Source organism: Nothoprocta perdicaria, unplaced genomic scaffold, assembly GCF_003342845.1.
Source record: "Nothoprocta perdicaria isolate Ctin4 unplaced genomic scaffold, notPer1 scaffold_0, whole genome shotgun sequence".
Taxonomy (NCBI): domain Eukaryota; kingdom Metazoa; phylum Chordata; class Aves; order Tinamiformes; family Tinamidae; genus Nothoprocta; species Nothoprocta perdicaria.
The window spans coordinates 11,712,949-11,735,655 of record NW_020454092.1 but is presented as its reverse complement, the minus strand read 5'-3'; the positions used below and the strand labels follow the sequence as shown (position 1 = coordinate 11,735,655).

The 22,707-nt window shown below is 36.2% G+C and overlaps 1 protein-coding gene across 1 annotated transcript in view; it reads left to right on the top strand.

Annotated features, from left to right (window-relative positions):
* Positions 1 to 22,707, top strand: part of AK5 (adenylate kinase 5) — a 77,740-nt gene that overhangs the window by 13,835 nt on the left and 41,198 nt on the right. The window contains exon 6 of the mRNA XM_026054653.1: positions 5,311 to 5,502. Within this exon, the coding sequence (XP_025910438.1) occupies positions 5,311 to 5,502 (192 nt within the window). The remainder of the gene's footprint in view (positions 1 to 5,310; positions 5,503 to 22,707) is intronic.

Sequence of the window (22,707 nt, the reverse complement as noted above, 5' to 3'; positions counted from 1 at the left end):
GCTGCTCCATCTCTAGCCTTACACTTGTCCTTGACCCTTGGGAAGYGTCCCGAGTTCGGTATTAAGCGTGGATGAAGGTACCTGGTCATCTGCTCTGAATCAGAGATCTGCTTAGTCTTTTCTTTGTACAATTAGTGTTGATGCTTACAAATAGTGTTTCCTAGTATTTTTTTGCCCTACACAAGTGAAAACCTGAACCAGTTCTCTCTCTRTCAGTTACAAGAGGGTATGACCTCTCTCTATCAGTTACAAGAAGGTATGATCACCTGTTTCTCACTGTATTTTTTAGATGTTTAAATATGAAGTACATAAAACAGGCAGAGTGAATATGGTTCAAAATCAGAAAAAAAATCTCATCAGCAGGATTCATTTTTTGATAGATGATTAATGATTTTTTCTAAAACAAGAAAAAAACATATGCAGTCTAATAATCCAGTAGAGATGGAACTATATATAGCAAWTCGTTAATTATAAGAGTGAGCACAAATACAATATACATAAAGTAACTTACTAGTAACCTCTACCAGTTGGAGTAAAACATACTGTTAAAATAATGACGAATGTTCATGTGCTGTCAGTTAAGTTTCCTCAGGACTATGTAGTGGAACATATGAGGAATTAAAAATCAAATCATTTTGGGGTTTTGCCTAATGAGGAATAATAACAGAATGTAATCATCTAATTTTATAGCAAGCAACCACTCCACTCTCACTAATAAGAGGAGATGTAGAAAATATCCCCAGATATAAGAAAGCGTCTTTACACTCACAGTGCTTTACTTCAGTGACACTACTGACTTGAACCAGATTACTCTGAATTTACTTCCTTGTACCAGTTTAGGAAGAGAATTCGGATCCAAAGACAGTACAATATACTCACTAGTAAATAATCTGAAAGCATAAGAGAACTGAGTACTTCCTATCCACCAGTTTTATTTTGAGTTGATGCCGTATGTTCTTCATTTCATTTAAAGCTCAAAAAGTTATTCATAACCAGAAAGCTACGTGTACCCATAGGCCAACATTCTCCCTTTGGTTGAGTTCCAATTCCTAAGTAAATAGTCAAATTTGGTTCCCTCAGCCCCAGAGTCGCCTCATGCCAGCTCTATGTTTAGCAAGAAAATTATGACTTGCTGTAACTTACATAATTATTTCTTTATCCAGAAGTCCACATAGGAAGTATTTCCACTAATTTTCTTGGGAGTGAGATGYGTCTGACTATCAATAGCATAGATTRTGTAATCTATCTATATAATTAGATWATATTGATGACAAAAGTTAATACTTTCCTACTATCTGCACTATTTCTTACAAATTGCCTGTGAAACGCATTTTTTTCCCTTTTACGTGCTTTCTCAGCTCTGTTGTRAAGTTCAGAAATTTAAAGCTGATTCAGCTTTAAATCTTTTCATGAATATATATAATRTATATATATCCATTCCCATATGTATATATATCAATATATTTAGAAGCAACATCAAGTAAATAAAAACGGTCAGGTAAGAAATTCAGTATCCAGTCTTTTTTCTTATAAAACTGACTATAAGAAAAAAATCTAACATATGGAACATCACTGGATGACCTGTATACAAGAATTATGCTTTGGAAAATGTTACTTTATTGTATATATATACACATTTTTCTTTCTAAAAACATAAAGTATTTAGCCATTCTTATGATTGCAGCTTTTAACTTCAAGAACAACCTTTAAGTTAAAAATTTTGAGTGTGTCATTAATCTTACTATTCCTTATTTTTCCTTTGCTCTAGGCACATATTAGTGTGAATTACATGTCCATTAGCAACACAAAATATTTTTTACCTGAGGATAAAATACAGGCATTTTATCTGTTGCTTGTTGTAGTAGTAAATTGAAGATTTCCTCTAACACTAATACTTAATCACATTAGAAATTTATGGCCTGTTTTCTAAGAAACCAAATTGTACAGTGCAGTACTGTTTTCTCCACGCTGTGCATCTCAGCAGCTGAACAGAGTACTGAGTTCTTGTGTATGGAGCCTCTATTGCTCCCTTCATTCAGAGAGAGATTCTGGGAGGACCTCCCCTCCCTAAAGAAAGGCCTTGTCACAGTGAGGCAGAAGACAGAGATGCAGAAATACCCAAATGCCATCTCCTTGACTCTTACCAGCTTCGGATGCGATTCCTGCTCTTTGGCAAGACAAGGGGTCTTTTCATCAGCCATCTGTCTTTTGGGACACCATGTGTATTTGCACTATCAGTTTGTTATGTGGATGATAAGAAAATGGTTTCTTTAATATTTTTCCTCACACATAAGACCCTCTGCCTTCAACGCAAGGAGCATATAGGGGTAAATGGCATGAAGGAATCGAGTTCTGCCTATGCTGCTTCTACATACAGGATCTTTTCTGCAGAYAGAGTCCAAAGGCACGACTTATTCTCTAGTTATAAAACTCAACCACATTTAGTTTGAGTTTTGGAAATAGGTTTGTTTTCAATGAGTCATAAAAAGCATTACCTTTGTTAGGAAAAAGCGATTCATACTTATTTTTACGCAGGAGAACTAGACATATTGCCAGAGAAGTATTCCCAGATGTCCATATGTTCATACTAGTCTGTTACTTTCCAGCTTAAATTTATAAGCAACTCTTGCAGGAAATTGCAGTTGAGGTAAATGGGAGCAGAGTTTTTCATGAAAACAGGAGTGAAATATTGATAGCATTTCACAGATTTACCCTGGAGGTTATAAAGTGTATAGGAGAAATATAGAAAGTGGTTTTAGGTCCGTATACCCTTGGATACAGTAGAGAGGATACCCTTCTGCATATCTAAAAACAGAGAAGTATGTTTACCTCTTTTTCATCTRCTTTCTAATGGCAATAATGCATGTTCTCCAAATAACAGATGCATTCATAAAGACATCGCTTAGTCAGGATCTATTTYATATTCCTACCTCAGAAAGTAAAATACCTTTGAACCTTTTTTTTCCTCCCCACTTCAAAAATCTTGTATATGGTACTTAATTTGAAACTGGGCTTCCAAAGTTTAGAATTTTAAGCCATCATTTTCACTGACACTCTATTTGAGTAAATAAAATGCATTTCAAGATGCAAAAGCTAGAGTCTCAGAGTAAATACAAAGGCCTTTTTTATTATTTGTTATAAGGACTTAGTTGTTTTAGAGAACTTTCTATTTTAAAAAGCAATGTGAAACACCTAAAAGCCTAATTAATTGATTTTCCACAATTGCTGTATTGTGCCATCAATTTTCTTCAATTTACTACTAAGARGTGGGGAAAAATAGAAAGAAAAAAACCCACAACATGTAAAAAGCCATCTTTCACATTTTGTTAAAAAGCAACTGATCCCTGAAGTAAACCCCGTTTGTGGGAGTTCAGCAAATGAGAACCCGCACTCCTGATACAGGTCATAGCATCTTTTACATCCTTCCCTTTCTGTGAGGTGACTCTTATTTATCCAGCATTTATACAAACAGCTGAGATTGACTCAAATTGCATCAAACAGGAGGCCTTCTCTTTATTTCCTTTCCCCTTCAGGGCTATTTATCTCAAGGGCAGCTGTTTATTATAAGTAGTCTGTGTATGGTTTGGTGTTATGTATGAAGTTGCATGATAGAGAAAATGCTTAGGTTTGCAGTCAGGGAAGCTCTGTTAGGGCTTCACGGGGCYGTGAATGTGGTAGATGCTATATATGAAAGGGTTAGGAGGGAGCACTGAAACTGGGGATTGCGCCAGCTACAGCTGGAAGCATTTGAAGATTTCTCGTCCTGCTTATAAGCTAGTGTTAGACTGCTAGCATCAGTGGAAATGGAAGCACTAAATTAAACTGCACATTTGTACAAACTGCTTTTGTCCCTCACTTCACTAGATTGCTGATTTGCAGTTACAGTTTCTGAAATAATGTCTCCTTAGCGTTTCTGAGCATTCCCGAAATTCATAAYGTAACTAAGTTATGCCATTTCTGAAATCTTGACTTTTTATTAATAKTAAAGTATGAACTTATTTGCTTTAGATAAGTAAGGATAGCAGAAAGAACTTCATGCTTGTGTGTGAGAACAAATAAACCCCTGCTAATCTGTAATCATATGAAAATGTGCACAACACAATAGAATTCATTTTTATCTCAAATGCTTCACASAGAGAATTCTAATACATTTCAAAAGATGACAGTAAGCTAAGGAGAAAAAGATTTTTAGGTGAGTGGTGAGAGAGAGGGAGAGAGAGGGTTTTTTTTTTTTTTTTATAACAAAGTACACAAAAGAACAGAAGTCTTGCAAATGCCATTAACATTTGTAGTTAATACACACTCTCTCCCAGGCTACAATTCATTCAGTTCAGGTGTCTGAGCMATGTCTCCTGTTTTATGCACCATATCTAGTAAAGAACAATGGCTCTGAAGACTRCCTGAAAACATTCAGAAACATTAGTAAGAGAGAAACACTATCATAGCATCACATCAAAACCAAAGAATCTGCCTGCTTCCATCTATTTGATAGCAGTAATAACTGAAAGCTATAAACAAAACAGTGTAGCCGTAAGGATAACTTGAATTTAACTATGAAGGAGTGAAACTTCTGCAGGCTTTTTCCTCACTGCCTGAGGGCTGTGCTTCCTGAGTATTAGGGTAGGTGTGGGTGTGACACTGACCAAACTGGATGGAAAAAAAAAAGTTGTCTTAGTTGCCACATACAACCTCTTGAACAGCACACTAATGCTCAAGTCAGGTTTCAAAAAGCAAGGAGGAAGAAGGTTAGAAGGACTGCATGATTACATCAGGACTAGGAAGCATTCAGGTAATGCCATAGAACTAAAAATGCAATAGCAGCAGACAGGTGTGATTACCATAAATTCATTTACAAGGAAAACTAATTCTTAACAAGAACGTGCTTAAGTCAATGGGGAAGTTTACCGTGGATCCTGGAACAGATCACTCAGTTCTATAGTGGCTGCTGGATTTCAGATCCTGGAACAGATCACTCAGTTCTATAGTGGCTGCTGGATTTCAAATGAAATGCTTTATAGAACAGTGTTTTAAATAAAAGCTATACAGTTATCTGCAGAATATGGGACACTGGTTATCGTGTTAGCTAGTGAAGTCTTTTGCTAATGCAAAGGAGAAATATACAGCCTAGAAATGAGCTCTGAAATGAGCTAAAATGCTTTCATATGAATTTCCTGTTAAGGAAGAAGAAAGAAGTTAATCAAATTCTAGATTTGAAAAAATATACCATATCTGAACCTCACTTAATAATGAAGTATTTTTCTGCTACATAGCCAACTAAATTGACAACTTTTTGAATTGCTCTTTCCATAGATCTGTACCCCAGATTTGGTTGTATTTCTGGCATGCTCCAATCAAAGGCTGAAAGAAAGGTTGCTGAAACGTGCTGAGCAGCAAGGGAGACCTGATGATAACCTGAAAGCCACGCAGAGAAGACTAATGAACTTCAAGCAAAATGCTGTCCCACTGGTTAAATATTTCCAGGAAAAAGGGTTAATCATCACAGTAAGTCCTTATATATATATATATATCTCGGAAAATTCAAAAGTCATTATAGTTGTGTTTTGCTCCTGAGATCTTTGCTTTAGGAAAGGCTAGATGAGAAATTATGTTTGAGGTTTGTACATGAGGGCTTCTAAAAACAATTTTTCCTTCATTTTTCTGTAGATATGAAGCAAAAATGTACTTTCAAATCTTTATATCATTGTGAAATCCCTAATATATTATTCGATTGTGATGCTAAAATGTTGTATAAGAATCAAAGGACTTATGCTTGTGTATCTGTAAGGACTTAAACCAATTCTTAAATGCACAGCTCCAAGACAATTATATCAGATTTAGCCAATCATTTTCTACATTTTGAAGACAGTAAATTTAAGACTGTAAGGACCTAAGACTGGCTTAGGCCATTATGGGTTCTATTTTCTTTTAATTTGAGGAAAAACTGCAGAGGAAGACTGAGACAGAAGCTAAATAACTGTCAGGAGGAATATTTTCAATAAAATTCAGCAATGCAGAAAGTCATCTATGTGTAGATGACCAGGAGACCATGTAAACACCATGTCAATCATTTGCAGCAGTTGTAAATTGCTTCTCCAACTGGCTGCAAACCCTCTGCTCCGATTATTTGCATGAAGGAAAAAACACCTTGGAAGCACTGGCTGCTATTTCTGTGCAGGAGTCTTACGCTTTGCACATAGTCATATGCTTTTTGGTTGCTTACCTTTGGGGTATATTAGGAGGGAGCAGAAAGCAGAAAATAAACACAATATATTCTAACAGGGAGACACGCTTTAGTTGGAGTGAAGCAGTACATCCTTTTCTAGAAGTAAGTATATTAAAATGTTTACTGATGCCCATAATGAAAAGCCCTTGGCTTATCTCATGGTTTTAGCRTGGTCCTCTAAAAAGTTTAACATTTTAGATAAACACTTGATGACAAGAAAATTACACTGTAAAAGCTGGAAATTTGTAGGAATTTCTATTTCTGCAATATTCAGGCAAAGAAAGGCTATCACACTTAAAACCACATGCATAAATAAAACCAAAATAATTAGTGGACATAGGGCTGGCTAGTACTGCAAAAGTATTACGGAGCTTAATCATATTGAAATCAATGAGTAATTCACAATAGCTGAATTGTTGACAAGTTCTAAATAACAGACTGTGACCRGTTGTAATACTGTACAAAACTGGGTACCACATATCATACTGTAAGAGCATAAATGGTCTGTTTTAGTTATTGGGACAGCTCGCATGACCYACTAGTTCACCCTGGTTTCTTCTCACAGCAAGTGCAAACACCTCTTATCAGTTCCAGTACTACTCAGGTTCACCAATGGCTAAAACATTCTTAATTGCCAAGGCATCTAATAATGTTAGTACCCCTAATAATACATGAAATCTTTCTGGATTTCCAAAGAAATATCACAGGAAATTATTATATTGTTTTCTGGAAAGAGTATCTGTTCTATTTGGAGGTTTTCATTAGCTCTATTAAGAAGGGCGAGAAAAATGGAATTCTGAGGAATTAGTTTACATTATTGAGGGGGTAAGTATTTTGTGACACATCTATAGCCCTTTCAAGCACTCTGCATATATAAAGCATACTTAGGTATTCAGGAAAGATGTATCTTTTGCAAATAAAGTCTCAGGGGGCACATGCAAAAATTCCTTCTCTGTGGTGAGATCTGAAGAGAGGGTTTTTTTCCTGTAAAGGTTTGGTCTTCTACTTAGAAAAAAATATAGCATAATTTCTTGAGAGTTCTGAAGATAATTTGAATTATAATCTACACTTAGTAATCTACACTTTAAATCTACACTTGAATCTAGTAATCTACACTTTAAATGCATCTTTTCTTTTTGAAAGATGGACAAAGAAATGATAACATGGCATGTGAGTGTTTTATTACTGCCCATTACTGAACAAAGAAACATTGTATGCAGAAAACATTGACTTGTCAAAATGTCAAAAAAAATCTTTAATGTGAAAAATATAAGATTTAGTTTTGTCTCTTAGCTATATGGTTGCTACTGACAGCATACTGATATAATTTCATAGACATCTAGACATTTCTCTTGATTTACATCTGCGTGTAAACGAAGAAAATTAGGCTTGGAAGGCAGACTTTATTGTGCACATACCTTATCAATTACTTCTACAGTGCAGACATGTTTCTATTGTTGTAGAAACAGGAGGCAGTTGTAGAAGAAAAGCCTTGGGAGTTAAAGGCATTGGCAATTTGATGGCTAGCAGATACAAGGATCCCTTTCTGTAGTTGATAAAGAATTTATATAGCATACCTGATTGTCATAGACTTTCATTGCAAAGGGAAAATGCACTTTGCAGATGCCCAAGACAACTAAGCCGGTGGAGAGTAAAAGAAAGATAGCAGTAGGCAGGAAATAAAAATAGACTATACATGCACACAACAGAGGAAGTGAGCAGCTGAAATTCCTACAAAGGGACATTTTAAAAAACAGATGACCTTGAAATAAAGGGAACATTATAAGTATACCTAAAAACTACAGAYCATTACAGCAATTTGTAAATTTAAAACAGTATTAAAATGGTCATTTGCCACCATTCATTCCTTTTCTTACTGCTCTATTTATAGACCAGAGTTCTGATGTTCCTCTGACAACATAATTTCTTTTAACGTGTTCATTTTGTTGAATATTTTTTCTGATGGAAAATATAAGTATGTTTTAGTTAACTTCTAATCCTATTCCTTTAATCAAATGGCAGTGCAGATAATAGRTATTTTCTTACTCTGCATCCTGTTTTCTCTCACTTGAGAATCTTATACTTTTCTTCACTGATGAACTTGGCTTTTCTTTTTAGAAAAAAAAAAGAAAAAGAAAAGAAAATGGATATACTTTTTTTACAGCCTCTAGAACTCTCCAGATTGGTTTCATCAGTCGGAAAGGCAGAAATTCATAAGGTCTATGAACCACTGCAGTATTCCCCATCATCCAGCTCGTTATGAAAGGCRTATATATTTAGTTTACATTTTCTAGCACGTACATACATAAAATACATGTAATATTAACTCTTCTACAGACATTGGAAGTGCTTATACACACTATTTCACTGTAACAGGAGAAAGTGAGAGAGAAAAATCACATTTGTCCTGCTGATTAAAGTATTCCAACACCTTSCAGGTTCAAAGCTGTGTGGATGAGAACAGTCTAAGAACTTGAACAGCATAAAATAGAATTAAACTGGCCTAATTCCCAGAGGAGTGAAGCCTTAAGGCAAGGTCAGGGTAGACCAGGAGAAAAGAAGATTTACATTTTTCTTAAATCCCTGTCTGCTCCTTGTCACTGTTATTCAAAGCTCAAAATCTGTAAATCTCTACCCAGCATCATGATTCTACCTAGGGAAACGAAGCAACGCCATCTGTATTATAGACAGATACAATTTTAGAACTGTAGTGCAGATTTTAAACTTAAAGATACATTTCTTCATCAATAAACAGATTGTGACTAAATATGACTAATGAGAAGACATTTGAGATAATCATAGCCTGCTGTTAGACACTGTAAGAACAAGACAATAAAATGTAAAAATCTAAATTCTTCTTCCCTCCTCTCTTCAATCTGTGCATGGTGTCTCTGTTTATACAGTCTGTTACTAGTTTCTGTTTTTGAGGAAAGCATTGAGGGCCCTGTATACAGTAATTCTATGGAGCAGGAAAAAGTGACTGAATTCTTCTTGAAAAAGTCTTCTCTTGGAATAATGTAGTTGGGAGATCCAAACTCTTGGATTATTGTTCAAATTTAACAGATTTGTAAGCATCATTATAATTAAGAGAACTAAGTATTTGATATTTTCACAAATGCATCGTCTTTGTCTAAAGTTATTTTTTGCAATGTGCTAGTAAGTCTGACAGAATAAAATCTGACTTTASTGAGTCAAATGTTATTTCTGAGCTACAAGGCATTAGTAATACATACTAGAACATTGGATGTGGCCTATGTAGATATGTATTTACAGTACATATATAGATACATATGACATTACATCAGATTTTAAGAAATCTTAGAGCATTACATATTGCTTATCAAGATAGTRAGCCACATTATCAGGAAAAAGTTATGGTTAAATAATTCTCAAAAAAGAGAACATGTAATTACCTAGATAAGCACTCAAATGCTGAGAAGCACATCTTCATTGCTGAAACCTTCCTACTGTCYAGTAATCGTTTAGATTGACATTTTAGAATACAGTTTATTTGATCTCAGCTGCTGACATGTCAAATTGTACATGTACACAGCCATGAAAATAAATCACCTAGAGGTTTGGCCTTGAATAAGAAACCTCAAAATAAAGGGATCTGACATTATCTGGTATAGATAGCTAGATAATCACGGAGAGGAGTCTCAGATCACTGGCTTAGAAAATCTCTCTGCCACCCTTATTAAAGCTGCTTTCAGAAAGTGGAGCTGTTCTTTGTAGAACTAATTAAGTATCTATTGGTCTAGAGAGGGAAAGAATATTGCAAAGCCCTTGTGCTAATGATAGCACAAATTCAACGCTGATCTTACTGGAGACAGGACTAAGCCCAGTCTGCTTTATTTACAGTAGTTCTAAATAAGCATATTGCTTCAGTGTGAACCTTGCTGAGTTAACATGCGTGTAGTTTTTGGAACAAAAACAACAAAGAATGGGTTTAGCGAGACAAAATTATTAAACATAAAAAGAAGGTTCTGGACCTTATTTAAGACACTTTATACAGCCAGGACAGGACAGAATCCCTGGACAGAGAGTATTGACATCACTTTTTTTAAAAATACTGCTGATCCTAGGCAAAATAGAAAGGACATTCACACAAGTCAGAGAAGGAAAAAGAACCCACAGAAAGCAGCTGTGGCTGGATTCTTTTTTTTTTCTTAAGCACAAATTTAGAAGTTAAATAGTTATGAGTGAAGGAAATAGCTTACATAGCTGTCTGCCCTCATTAGCATCAAACAAGCCTAATGGCTGTCAACTGTCACAGGAAAATTCCCCATGGAACTGAGTTATATAAAACTTTTTCCCAATTTGGTTGTAAGAAGGGTTTTACTATAGCACTGCACACTGATGCAAACTTCAGCTACCGGCTGTGACTTACCAATACTCTCACATTAGTTATAACCCATTTCTAAACTTTCTATATAATCATATAGCTGCCTAGCCTGGGGTTTGGGGATGAGCTTGTTTTCTGTTTTTTTCTTTACTGGCCTCTGAGGACTGAGTCCAAAAAGTACTTTAAAGTAGTAGCTCTCCTTCTAATCCTACCTTGCTCTCCATTCTGAGACATGCAGGTCCTGAAGTTCTTGCAGCAACTCTCAGTGCCAGTTAAGAGCTTATCATAGACATGTCAATGGGAAAAAGAGCCATGAACTAAACCTCAACTCTGCTTCAAAGCCTGATTGCAGGCTGCTGCCAGGCACCTCTCCCAGACTAGATCACAGTGGGAGTGCAGAATTGACATCTGTTTGGGCAAAAAGCAAGAATGACTAGTTACTGGGGTTTGTATGGCTGAAAACTCTGCAGTGTTACTTCTCTCGTCCATGCAGTATTGCATTAAGCAATTCCTTAGAAAAAGGAGAACCCCCCSATATCTACACCCCAGCCCCATGAAATAATCCCAGGGATAGGGTGTTAGCCACCATCTCCCACTTCTGCTCTTGTTTCTCAGCTACAGGATCCGGATCTCATTTACATTCCATCTGATGCCTTCCATCTACATTTTTGGCTGCAGATTGGTACAAGCTTGTCAGGAACAGCTTCCCTCAAACTTAGCCTCATCTATATCCCAGCCTGGCCCTTTCCCCCCTCCACAAGCCACAAGGCTGGAAACTGGCCAGCTGTGCATATGCAAGTGTGGGAAAACACCTTGAAGGTAGAAGTTCTGTGCTGAGGTGAACTGCTAACTGCTCCACTAAACATGTTAATGTGATGATTTAAATAAGTATCAGCTCTTTGAAGTCTTACTCCTATCTCCCACTACCCTGAACGCAGAGACAGACTACAGAGACTGGTGACAGAAATAGCCTGTGATGAGCACAGGGACCAGGTTGATTTACAAACTCCAGAAAATGAGAGGGAATGTCATCTCRGACAGACTTACTAAAATTCTGTGTTTTATTCATTTCTGGCACTGTGAAAGTTCCTACATATTTAAAATGAGGGTTATTTTACAGATCTGAACCTGAGTTCAGTAATTAATCCTAGTTACCATGCAGCGAGGTAAACTATAAGAGGTATTTAGAACAATACGATCTGCATATTCTTCAAGCCATTTTAAAGATTTCATTTTAAGGTAATTAAGCTATGTCCTTTGCATAAGTGCKACTTTCTAATTTCCTGGTTTTAGTTAAAGTGAGGATTAGAGAAGATTATTTTTTCTCATGTAAATGGGCCTCATATTAGGAAAACAGCTTAAAAAAAACACTTATCTCCTGGAAATTCAATGATCAGAAATACCTGGAATTCATAAGCAAAACTTTCCTATTCTAAAACTCAGTGGATTTTGAAACGATCCAGGAAAACTAAAACTGAATTTCTGCCATAATTTGCAGTAAATCCTAAGCAACACTTTCTTGTCAACTCAGAAGTTCCATTAGTGACTTCCAACACTAAGGAAATCCTGTGAAAAAACAACGGCTGCAAGTTTATATTCAATAACTTCATAATTTTATGGGAAAAAATAAAAGCTTCTGTTCGAAAAGTTTTGGGTATTGACTGACACAAGAGAAAAGAGCTACTGGCTCTATTCTCGCTGCTTAGTTGTTCCCCACCCACCCCCAATTTTTTTTTTGGGGGGGGGGGGGGAGGGGAGGCACCCCCACAGTCCTTCCTGCAAGTCATGGCTTTGCAATTTTTGGAATTGGCAATGATAGTAAGCTACATATGCAGATTGTTCATATATCTGTTACCCTTTGATCTATCTTCTTCTAAATATAGTTGCTTATAATCACTTTGAGGTGGATCTTGAAGACTTTGTCTTCCACTAACTTTCTCCTCCTGCCTTCGACCACAATGTCAAACTGAAAATTTACACTCACATTTTCAGAGACATCTTCAAAATGCTCTGCACAACCTAGTATCCCAGGCTTTTTATTGTGTTCTACCCTGCATTGTGTTTTGGTTATAATGTAGTTTTTATAATACCCAAGTCATCTTCCCCTCCAGCCCCTGCAAGTTGCCAAATAGGCAATTTAAAAATATTTTCTCTAGTTTCCTACTGTGTCCTGCCCTCTGTGCTCTTTCAACCTCCTCTTGAGGGGAAAAAAAAAGAAAGAAAAACCCACAACTGAGTATATCCACACACCTTTACAGGAGGAAGTCCTGCATTCTGGCAATGCAGTTTCCCCCCACACACACCTCCTGTCTTCAAGCTGCTTATTAAATTTCTCAATCAAAATATAGTTTTAAAAAAATGTTTTAGTCTTACCCCTAAAATTTTRCTATATAGATTCTACATATTTCACATATGGCCAAGGCTGCTCATCCCTGTTTCTTTTCTAAGAACATTCCTGTAGTTCTCTGCTCTCCTTCAGGCTATGTATTTGGCCTCAGCCTGCTTTAATGGCCACTAAAGATTGTGTGGGTGCTTCAGCTTCTATCTCATATCCTGTTCAGARGGTGCGAGACACAAATGATCTCAATTTCAGCATTATGAGCAGAAGCTTTTCTTTATTTATGCCACTGATGCTCTCTTATACCTCTCGAACTGTAGAAAGAAGGTCAGGAGCCATGTGGATTCTGAAATCCTTTTGGTTTTGAGAACTATTCATTACATCTTTGAACTACAGCCAGGAGACTACTCCTCAGAAGAATTTAGYGGGGTAATTGCAATACAGAACAAGTATCTCCATATTCCTTCACAGATCAGGTTAGGTCTTGATAACAGAAACCACATCAGTGTTCCTTGAAAAAGTATCTACATTTAAACCCTTAGTTTTACAGCAAATTGTGTTAGACGCAACATTTAACAGAATTTACTYGATAAACTGTTTCACAACCTTAAGAAGAAATTATCATAACCCATTATAACTAACCCACCTACCTTGAAAATATTATTTTTAAGTTGAAATATTGCTATTTTTGCAATGAACAAAATGTAAAAAAAATTGCAAAATCCTTTTTTTCCTTCCATTTCATTGAAAAATAAACATGCCCTAAAAAGAAAAAAACAAAATAAAACAAAAAATTGCTAGAAAATGACTAGCATTTAAAGTTTGCAACTAGACCTAAATCTAATCTTTATCTAGCACAGCATTTGGTAGGGGTGCAAGAAAAGGCAAATAAAAAACTTGTAAACAGAGAGAAAAGTTTCCAGTAGCAGATTGTTCACTGCAACATAAGTCTATCTCAAAAAAAAAAAAAAATATGTATATAGCCTGTCTTAAAAACATATTTTAAAAGAATATTTAAAAAACCTACTTGCTCAGCCAACATATATAAATAGGTCCTCTGTGGACTCTAGTTTTCCATACTAAAAGAAACAGGAAGTTAACCACAACCTAAGAGCACTTGGGCTATTCATGGAAATAGGATCTAGTCTGGGCCCCATGGACAGAACACTCATCTCTGACAGAGAACTCTTAGTTAGGCAGCTCCCTTACTTTGGCATAACTTTAATGCAAAGTAAGCTTTAGAAATATCATCTGCCTCAGTTTCTTTTAATGCTATGCACTAGTAAAAAGAACTAGAATGAAGTAAGAATCAAGTCATTCTCTGGAAATGGATTGTGTTTTCAGAAGTTACTGAAAGCCAAATCACTACAGTCCAAGCTAAAGGAAATTATATTTTTTTCTCCTTCACAGCATGGTTAAGCCCCTGCATCCCATATGATCCAGTCACAGCAACAACATCTTCACAAAGCACTTCAACATCTGCAGATTTCCATTCCCCTCCCCAGGGAAAGGCAACCCTCTTCTAACATAAATTTCACAGCTATGGCTGGATAATTGTATAATGATACCTGCCTGCTGGTGTGCAAGATGGACTCTCAAGCCTCTGGGCAGGATGCATTTTGAAAAAGAAGTGACTAGAAATCAGGTAGCCAACTTCTATATGGGTATGCCTACCAGTATCCCCAATCAGCATTGGATCAGCACTGGATATTATTAATCAGCACTGGATCTTWTTCTAGAAATCAAAGTTACAGCTCAAACCAGAGGATGTGATCTTTTTGCACACATTATTAGCAAGATATTTTTTGCCTGTATTACCCAAGAGGAGAGGTTAGATGGTTACTGTTCTCTCTTCCAACCTTGAAACTGATTATTTTTCCAAGAACACACTTCTGCATCCTTTAGGGACTTCATCTCACATAATTGATAATTGTCAATGATTTTCTAGAATACAAATACAATTACCCTAAATCCTATTTGTYTCCTTCTCTATGTGGATTTTTTGTCAACTGTTTGCTTTACCAGTCAAATAAACGCAAAATAGTATTAAATTACAAGGGCAGGGATTATTACTGTCATCTTACCCACTGATTTATTGCTAGGTTGTGAAGCTCTCTGACTCATGTTTTGTTTCAGCTGTTCCCTTTCACATTGTTTCTAAATTGTCTGTTTATAGCTTATTCCAGCAAATGGGAATCATTGAAACAAATTAGCTACATTTCTGCATCTGCATCCATAACCTTTACTTAAAAGGTCTGCATTGTGGAGAAAACCACCCTTCTATCTTAAATATTTRGGTCATAAATTAGTCTAACTGGAGACTTTTCCACAAACAAAGTTTTACAACTAATACAAAAATGAGTATCTATCTCTTTAATGACTCTTCTATGAGAACATACCTATGGAAATGCGAATGAGAAATAATCATGTAAAGTATGATTTACATTAGGTGCTTTCTATCAAAGGATACAAAGAGATTGAAAAATATGGCGTATTTTTCACAAAGATTTTTTTTCTGCTTTGATGTTTTGCCTAAATTGCTTAAATTCTGCATATGTTAAACATATGTTAAAACAACACTCAGCAAAATTTCAGAGCATCTTTCTGAGAGGGATTTAGCATTCAGGACAAAGGAATTATATTGAAACAATTCTGTTGCTGCTCTATGTTTATCAAGTAAAATACAGTACAGTAAACTTTGTTTTCACCAGGGCAAATTTAGAAAGAGAAGAAAAAGGGATGTACTCTAAACCACTTAGAATAAATCTTTTACTTTCCCATTGAGGCCTGTAGGAATTTTGTCACTAATTTTGCTTTGCATAGGCCCAGGAACCAGATGTCCAAGAACCCTGTCTATGTTTGGGCATTGAGATGTGTCATGAGACTTCGATATGTGTCCGTGATAGCCCAGAGCTGCAGGCAGGGAAGTAGCTGGTGATTCACCTTGCTTGAATGTTTCTGCTAGCGTGGGTGAGATGGTCCTTCTTTCTCAGGACCRTTGATGGTAATACATACCCCACCCCGATCCCCATAAATTTTCATTTTTGGTCCCATCTGTATTTTCTACAGGAAAAATGGTACCAAGACAAGTTGTGAGGAAGCATGCAATAAAGGCAGGCAGCTGAAAAATAGCCACAGAAAACATCAGCAAAGCCTCAGGCCTTGTCTCATCACATTATGTGATTATCTTCTGGGAAGGGATAAAGTCTGATACCTTACATTTAAAGGGAACTAGTTTCAACTTAGGATTTTGAAATTTTAAGGACTATTGTATAAAGTGTTTTTAATACCCTGAAAATTGTCTTTCATCTGCAATAGTAACAGGTCTGCATTTAGAAAAAGTCTAACTATTGGTACCAGTTGCATCATATTGGTCTGCATCCATTGCAGAAGACTGTGGCCATTATGACATTTGATGTAATACATTAAGATTTATAAGACTGAATAAAATTTACGGCATTAAAAAAATGAGAAAATTGTGTTAATGATCATGGATTAGTATGTGACTGGAGAGACTCATTAACTAAATTTGGCTCTGTCAATACAGCACATTATATGACAATATATTGCATTAAAAGGGGACAATTGTCCAACAATGCCAGAAAAATGAATTAAAAAAACAAGTCCAAGCTTAAAGTTGGCTGAAATTATTTTTAAGAGGAATTTTTCCTGTCAGACTTTGTAGGTCCTGCCTTATTTATCATTTTTTAGACAAGAAGGATATAGTATATGTTATAGGATAAAGAAATAAATTATCTCACTTGGAAGGAGAGTTGGAGCCTAAATTCCTCAATATAATAATTGTTTTGGTAAACAATATGTAATTATTCAAACTTTTTAAAATTTYGCTGAAGCATTATGCCTGATGACAACAAAAATTTAATGAACCCTTATCGAGTACATACTAAAATAGCTTTATTCTCTGAGTTTATTCAAAATAAAGACTACATTGCTTGAACTCCATTGCTTCGCAACTTTTCATAATACCTTCACAACACCTACAGTTATTTTAAAATTTGATATACTTGTATTTTATCTCATAAGCATGCAAGAATGCCCATTTACATTTTATCTTCATAAAGATAGGACCTCCCCTAAGTTTTATGGGTACTGTAAGAAAGCAAGAGAAAGCAAGAGATTTGGTTTTACTTTGGCAGTTAGCTTTCTATTTCTACACCTCTGAAAATCCATCTCTTTCATCTCCCTCCCTTGMTGCCCTTGAAGCAGGGCTGGTGCTTCCAGCACAGTTTCAGTTGCTTCCCTCCTGCCAGCTGCTCTCCTTTCCTCCATTTTTCCACCCATAACATCAGTTCTGGGCTGGATTACATGTCCTTCAGATCTTGATCTGCTCAGTTGCCTGCCAGGAAAGTGTTTCTTTTGTAAATTGAAGCAATGATCAGTTATAGCAGTTCCCCTAGATAATATATAAATACTTTGTGGGGTTTGCTGGTTTGCTGTTAATTACCAATAACATAATAACCTCTTACCGCTATGGTATCAGACCACAAGTGCTAGTTTCAGGTATCCTGTAAGTGATTCATCTCAAACTAAAAGATAGTGTGCAACCAAAAAGAAGAAATAATGAAAGATTATGGAGCTTTCTTTTTGATCTTGGTTGTTTTTATTCCTCTTTCTGCAACACATGCTATTGTAAGATTACATGACTTTCTTGACAACACACATATCCCTTCTCAGACATCATTTCCCTAGTCAAAGTGAAAGCTGCTCCAGTTTTCTCCTGTGAATAAGTTTTCTACTTCTTTCCTTGATCTATAGAGTGGTCATTCCCCAGACTGTCTTGTTGACAACACATCCCTTAAACATTTGTCATATCTTCTTTCTCATTTGCAAGCCGTTTTATTACTCAGTGCCTCCATAAGATTAAATTTAATTTGCTAGCCTCTGGGTWGAAATATTGCCAAAAGCTTTTGAAAGCTAAATTATGTCAGTCAGTTCCACTTCATCCACATTTTTTTGTTACAAAATTTTAAAAAGTGCTTTCAGCCTACGTGATCACACAGGGTTTTGTCCTACATTTGTTTCCAAAAAATACACGTTAGATGCAAGAATGTCATATTTCATGATGACTAAACCAATAGTTTCTGTCAGTAGCTCCTTGGTTTGCCAGCTTTCATTTATAAATCAAATAGTCTCCTTTGTGTTCTGAAACAACATGCTCCAATAATTTAGTCAACTAAACAGAACTTTCTGGTACATAGGAGAAAAAAAGTCAGTGCACTTGCATCTCACTGCAGGAAACGGATTCATGTCCTTCGGTCTTATGAACCCAGCCTGAACTCAAAATGACATTTGCTGAACATTATCCTAGATTTGGCACAAGTCTTGCTTCTAGAGATAAATGTGTCATTGAAATTTGTCACGCAACTCAGAAAGACTGGGACAACACTCACTATCAAGGATTCCAATATCTTTCMCAAATTTATCTGCACAGAGACCACCACCAGGGACACCACTTATCCTAGGGCAGAACTAAAATAAAGAGGAGCTGGTTAGTTGATAAATGGAATTTACTTTTGTCTTCCAAGACAAATAGGAAAAACAAATATTCCACTTTGAACAGCTACATCTGTTGCAGATCAAAGTATTTATATTTCTAATATCTTAGAAACACGAAATCACTTCCTGAATTAAATTATAATCTATTGCATATAAAAGTATAGTATAGCTAAAATTTATGCCAGTGGTATACGATGTGCTATAGCACTTTTTCCTGAATCCAAGTCTCTAGTTCCCATGTTTTATTTACTGCTTAAAACTCAAGTTGAAATTAGTGCAAGACTCTTTATCTTTCAGTTGATGTACACTTTCTTAGAAAATTCTGGTTATTAAATATTCATATTAAAATCATATTTTGTTAGTGATCATTGTAAGTTCATTTATCACTAAGAGATTAGTCTACAGTATTTTAGGATTTTTATTCATAATATCTGTGACAAAAGCCATGGGGAGAAATACTGCTGAGCTCAAAAGGAAATGCTGGGTGCACATAACAGCCTTTCACTGGAGCAGGATGCAGAATTTCATTGGAAGAAAAACACACTGCCTGTAAACACTATTTATTTCCTCAAATGTTTCTAAAATGTGTTTTAGCTGCAGTATTTGGATTACAGTTGATGCAGGAAACCTGTGTTGAATATATTCATTTCAAGTGCCTATCTGCCACATCCAGTACATGCTGCAGGTGTTTGGTTTTGTTTTAAATGAAATGAACTGTGACCCTGGAGATCTAGTAGTAGTGCAGAAATGGAAAAACAGACACATTAAYTTCATTCATGAATAAATAGCTCTACACACAAACATTGGTTAACATGATCTGGCTTTAGGGCTTATCTGGGAAATAGTGTGGCATCTGGCAGTAAAAGTTAAAGGTATCAAGGCAGCTGTTTACTTCAGCATATCAGGGCCATTTCCCTGAGCAGGAGATTAAGGGGAACAGGAAGATTCCCAGACTCCTTTCATGTGATGATGAGGGAAACACAGGAATAATACTTCAACTGAGGTGTTGGCACAGCTCTGCCCTGTGAAATTGGTTTCACAATACCGCAGTATCGCTGCTAGCTCCAGTAATAAAAACATAAAGAGGGTTAATGCAAATTAAGACAGAGTGAACTGTTAGAGCCAAATGAGGATTCTGACAGCATCAATTATGTTTTTCCCCTTCCTCTAGGTTTATATTTGTTGTACTAAAAATAGAACAACTTCTTCCAAACCCAGTGGAGTCAATRTTTAAGGCCATCTCTCCCTCAGGCTGAACATTTTCCTAGGTTCTTCAGGAACAGACCAACAGATAAATCAAGGAACGTTTCCTAACTCAGCCTATAATTCAGTTTTCCTTTCAAGTGCTTCAGTTGCAATTTGTTTTGATACTGGACACCACTGTTCTGTTTCTCTGAAATGTCAAAACTTTTAATTAATATTTGCACTCTTAAGTGAACTTAAGGTTACAAGAATTAAAGAGATACAGTAAAGTGCTTATGTGAAGCTAAGAGTCCACTGACAGTAACAAAAAATTATGATACAAAAATAACTCCAGAAGTAAAACAGCAATACATTTGCTCTTTGAGTAACACTCACCAGCCATCCAGATTAACATTTTTACTAGAGTAAAAAGCAAACAACACCATAGCTACTGAGCTTAAACAGTAGCTGAAACAGAAAGGCTTTCTATGTTTTGAAATCTCTGCACAGCCACTCCCTACTTCCACCAGCTTCCCTACCAAATAAGTAATTACTTTCCTTCCTCTTCATTAGTTTTTTACCCACCAGGCCACCAGCTTATTGATTTCATCCCACCACATCAAATCTAGCTCTTCTTCTGTTGCCCATTTCTGTCCTATGAGGACCTGTAATTGCACATTCCCCGCCCCACGCCACCATCAACTCTTCAGCCACTACCTCGCTTAAGGCACTCATTTTCAACAGCTGAAAATTGATAAAAATCAGGATACTGCTCAGCACAGTCTTAGAAAGAAGTAAAAATCCTATTTTACTATCTATAAAAAGCTATTATTCCATATAGCCCTACAAAGGGCRTCTGCTACTACTATCAATTTTCTTCAGAGAACAAATAGTATTTCCTTATAGTTCAATAATGGTTCAATACTGTRAGTATAGATGCTAGCTTAACAAAAAGTTACAGTGAGGGAAACTAAAYTATAGCAACATTTCACACTCATGCATGCTGTGGTACAAAATTGAGTTCAGCATAAAATAATGGAAAATCATGATTAGAACAAAGCCTCTCATGCAGAACTGCATTGTTTATTTGCTAACAAAAATAATATAAAAGGAATATGATTTACTATTGAACTACAAGTGTCCCAAAATGCCCACTCTTCTGGATACAGGAGATGAGCAGTACAAAACTTCTCTCTACTTCCAAACCCTTTTGCACTGGGATTGGATCCATGAGCCCTTTTGTTGCTTACCTGYATTTTTTTTCCTAATCTTAATAATAATAATGGATTTCCTCATTGCAAAGGATCATATATGGATGATTTGTCCCCTGACTAATCAGTGTGTTTTACTTCAAAATTACTGAAGATTGGTGAATAACAAAGCAGGTAGTGACAGGTATGACTATATAAAGMAGTTTTTAGGCTTCAAAATTTTCCCAAATTAATTCCCATTTGAACTTAAATGCTGAAGATCCTTCCTAAGAACTCATTAAAGTCATGAGGAATCCATTATAAATTACAATTCACACTCAGGGGTGGGAGGGAAAGTACTGGAAACAGGTACTTTTAAGCCTAAGTGAGGTCACTTTCAAGCCTCACTTTCAAGCCACGTTTTGTTCAAATAACGCCAGTGTCAATTCTTTTGTTGCTAGACACGACATTCAGCTATGTGAGCTCCCTTGGCGGGTAAATAGCGCCCAGGAGCTACTGCAGTTGTGCTTAACACCTTTTTTTTTTTTTTTGGGGTCATCACTGCACTTGTGTTTATCCTTCTTGTTTATATGTCTAATTAGACCTTTGGACTAGGCAGCCCAGTGAGACCCCTAACTTACTTGTTTGCTCTAAGTCTCCCTTCAAATTTGCTTTGTCTGAGGAAAAATTTCCTTATCCTGTTTATAGGCCTGTGACCTATTTCCACTACCAAATATCAGTCAGATATCATAGAGATTTCCCTGAGGATGTACCTTACTGACTTAYGCAAAAACTTGAAAACTACCTCTGTATATTTAATAATTAATATTGCATGTTCTCCTTTAACAGTTAGACTTCATAAAAACAAATTATCTTGCTTTCCTGAATTTGGCCTTTTTAGGTTATTTTCCAAAGCATAGTTTAGTAACAACTAAAGCACATACCAGTACACATACCCATGCCATGCCAGCAACCACGAAATTAGCTCCACAACTGGAACAAATACAGCCAGGTCAAAGCAGTGCTTATTCCAAGCTATTTGACCATTTGCCTGCTTCAGCTGCTCCATGGCATGGCAGTAGGAGAAAAAGTATCAGGTTGGTTACTTGCATTAATCAAATCTCTTAAAYCACTACAGATTTTCAATAAGTTCTCATTAGCTACCACTTCCTTGCTGATTGTCTGCTGATAGCAATGAGAATCCTAGATCTCTCAGCTATGAACCTGTTTCTTTAACTTGAAACATGATGTTTACCAAGCCTCARTTTATTGATTTTGACCAGTTATGTTCAATGCTTAACAATTCAGACAAGTACTTTTGTGAAGTTGCTTTTGTTGGCTAGAATTTGCTGAACAGGTATTGAGAAACACTACTCTTTTCCTGTTCAAGAATACATTAAGTACAAYTTACTCCACATAGAATAATTAGTTACCACATAAAGAATCTAAAAAGTATTTTTCACTGTGTTTTTGTATATAACTCTGTAMCAGCATCAAATTATCCAGCAGAACACCACATGGAAGTGGGATAACCCATATGTAAATACATATGTGTGTGTGCATATATGTGTGTATCCTGAGGTATATGGCTTCTGCTAGTTTGTTGCTATGCTGGATATCTGAAACCCAATTAAAAGGAAACCTAGGAGGCATTAGAGACCTGCTCTTGTTCCTGCTTTAGTCACTGTGATTATGCCACCAAATGAAGCGACAGAAGAAGAGCAAGCAAAGAAAGCCCCAAGTCCCAACGTTTCTAGGTTCTTCCCAAGTATAGCACYCAGATTTACTTATTTGTGAAAATCACATTGACACAGCCCAGTGTCCTAAAAAACTACAATTCTGTTGTCCATGTCTAAGTGACCAAGTCCTCCTGCAACAAACCAAAAGCCAACTAGAAAAAAAAAAAGCACCC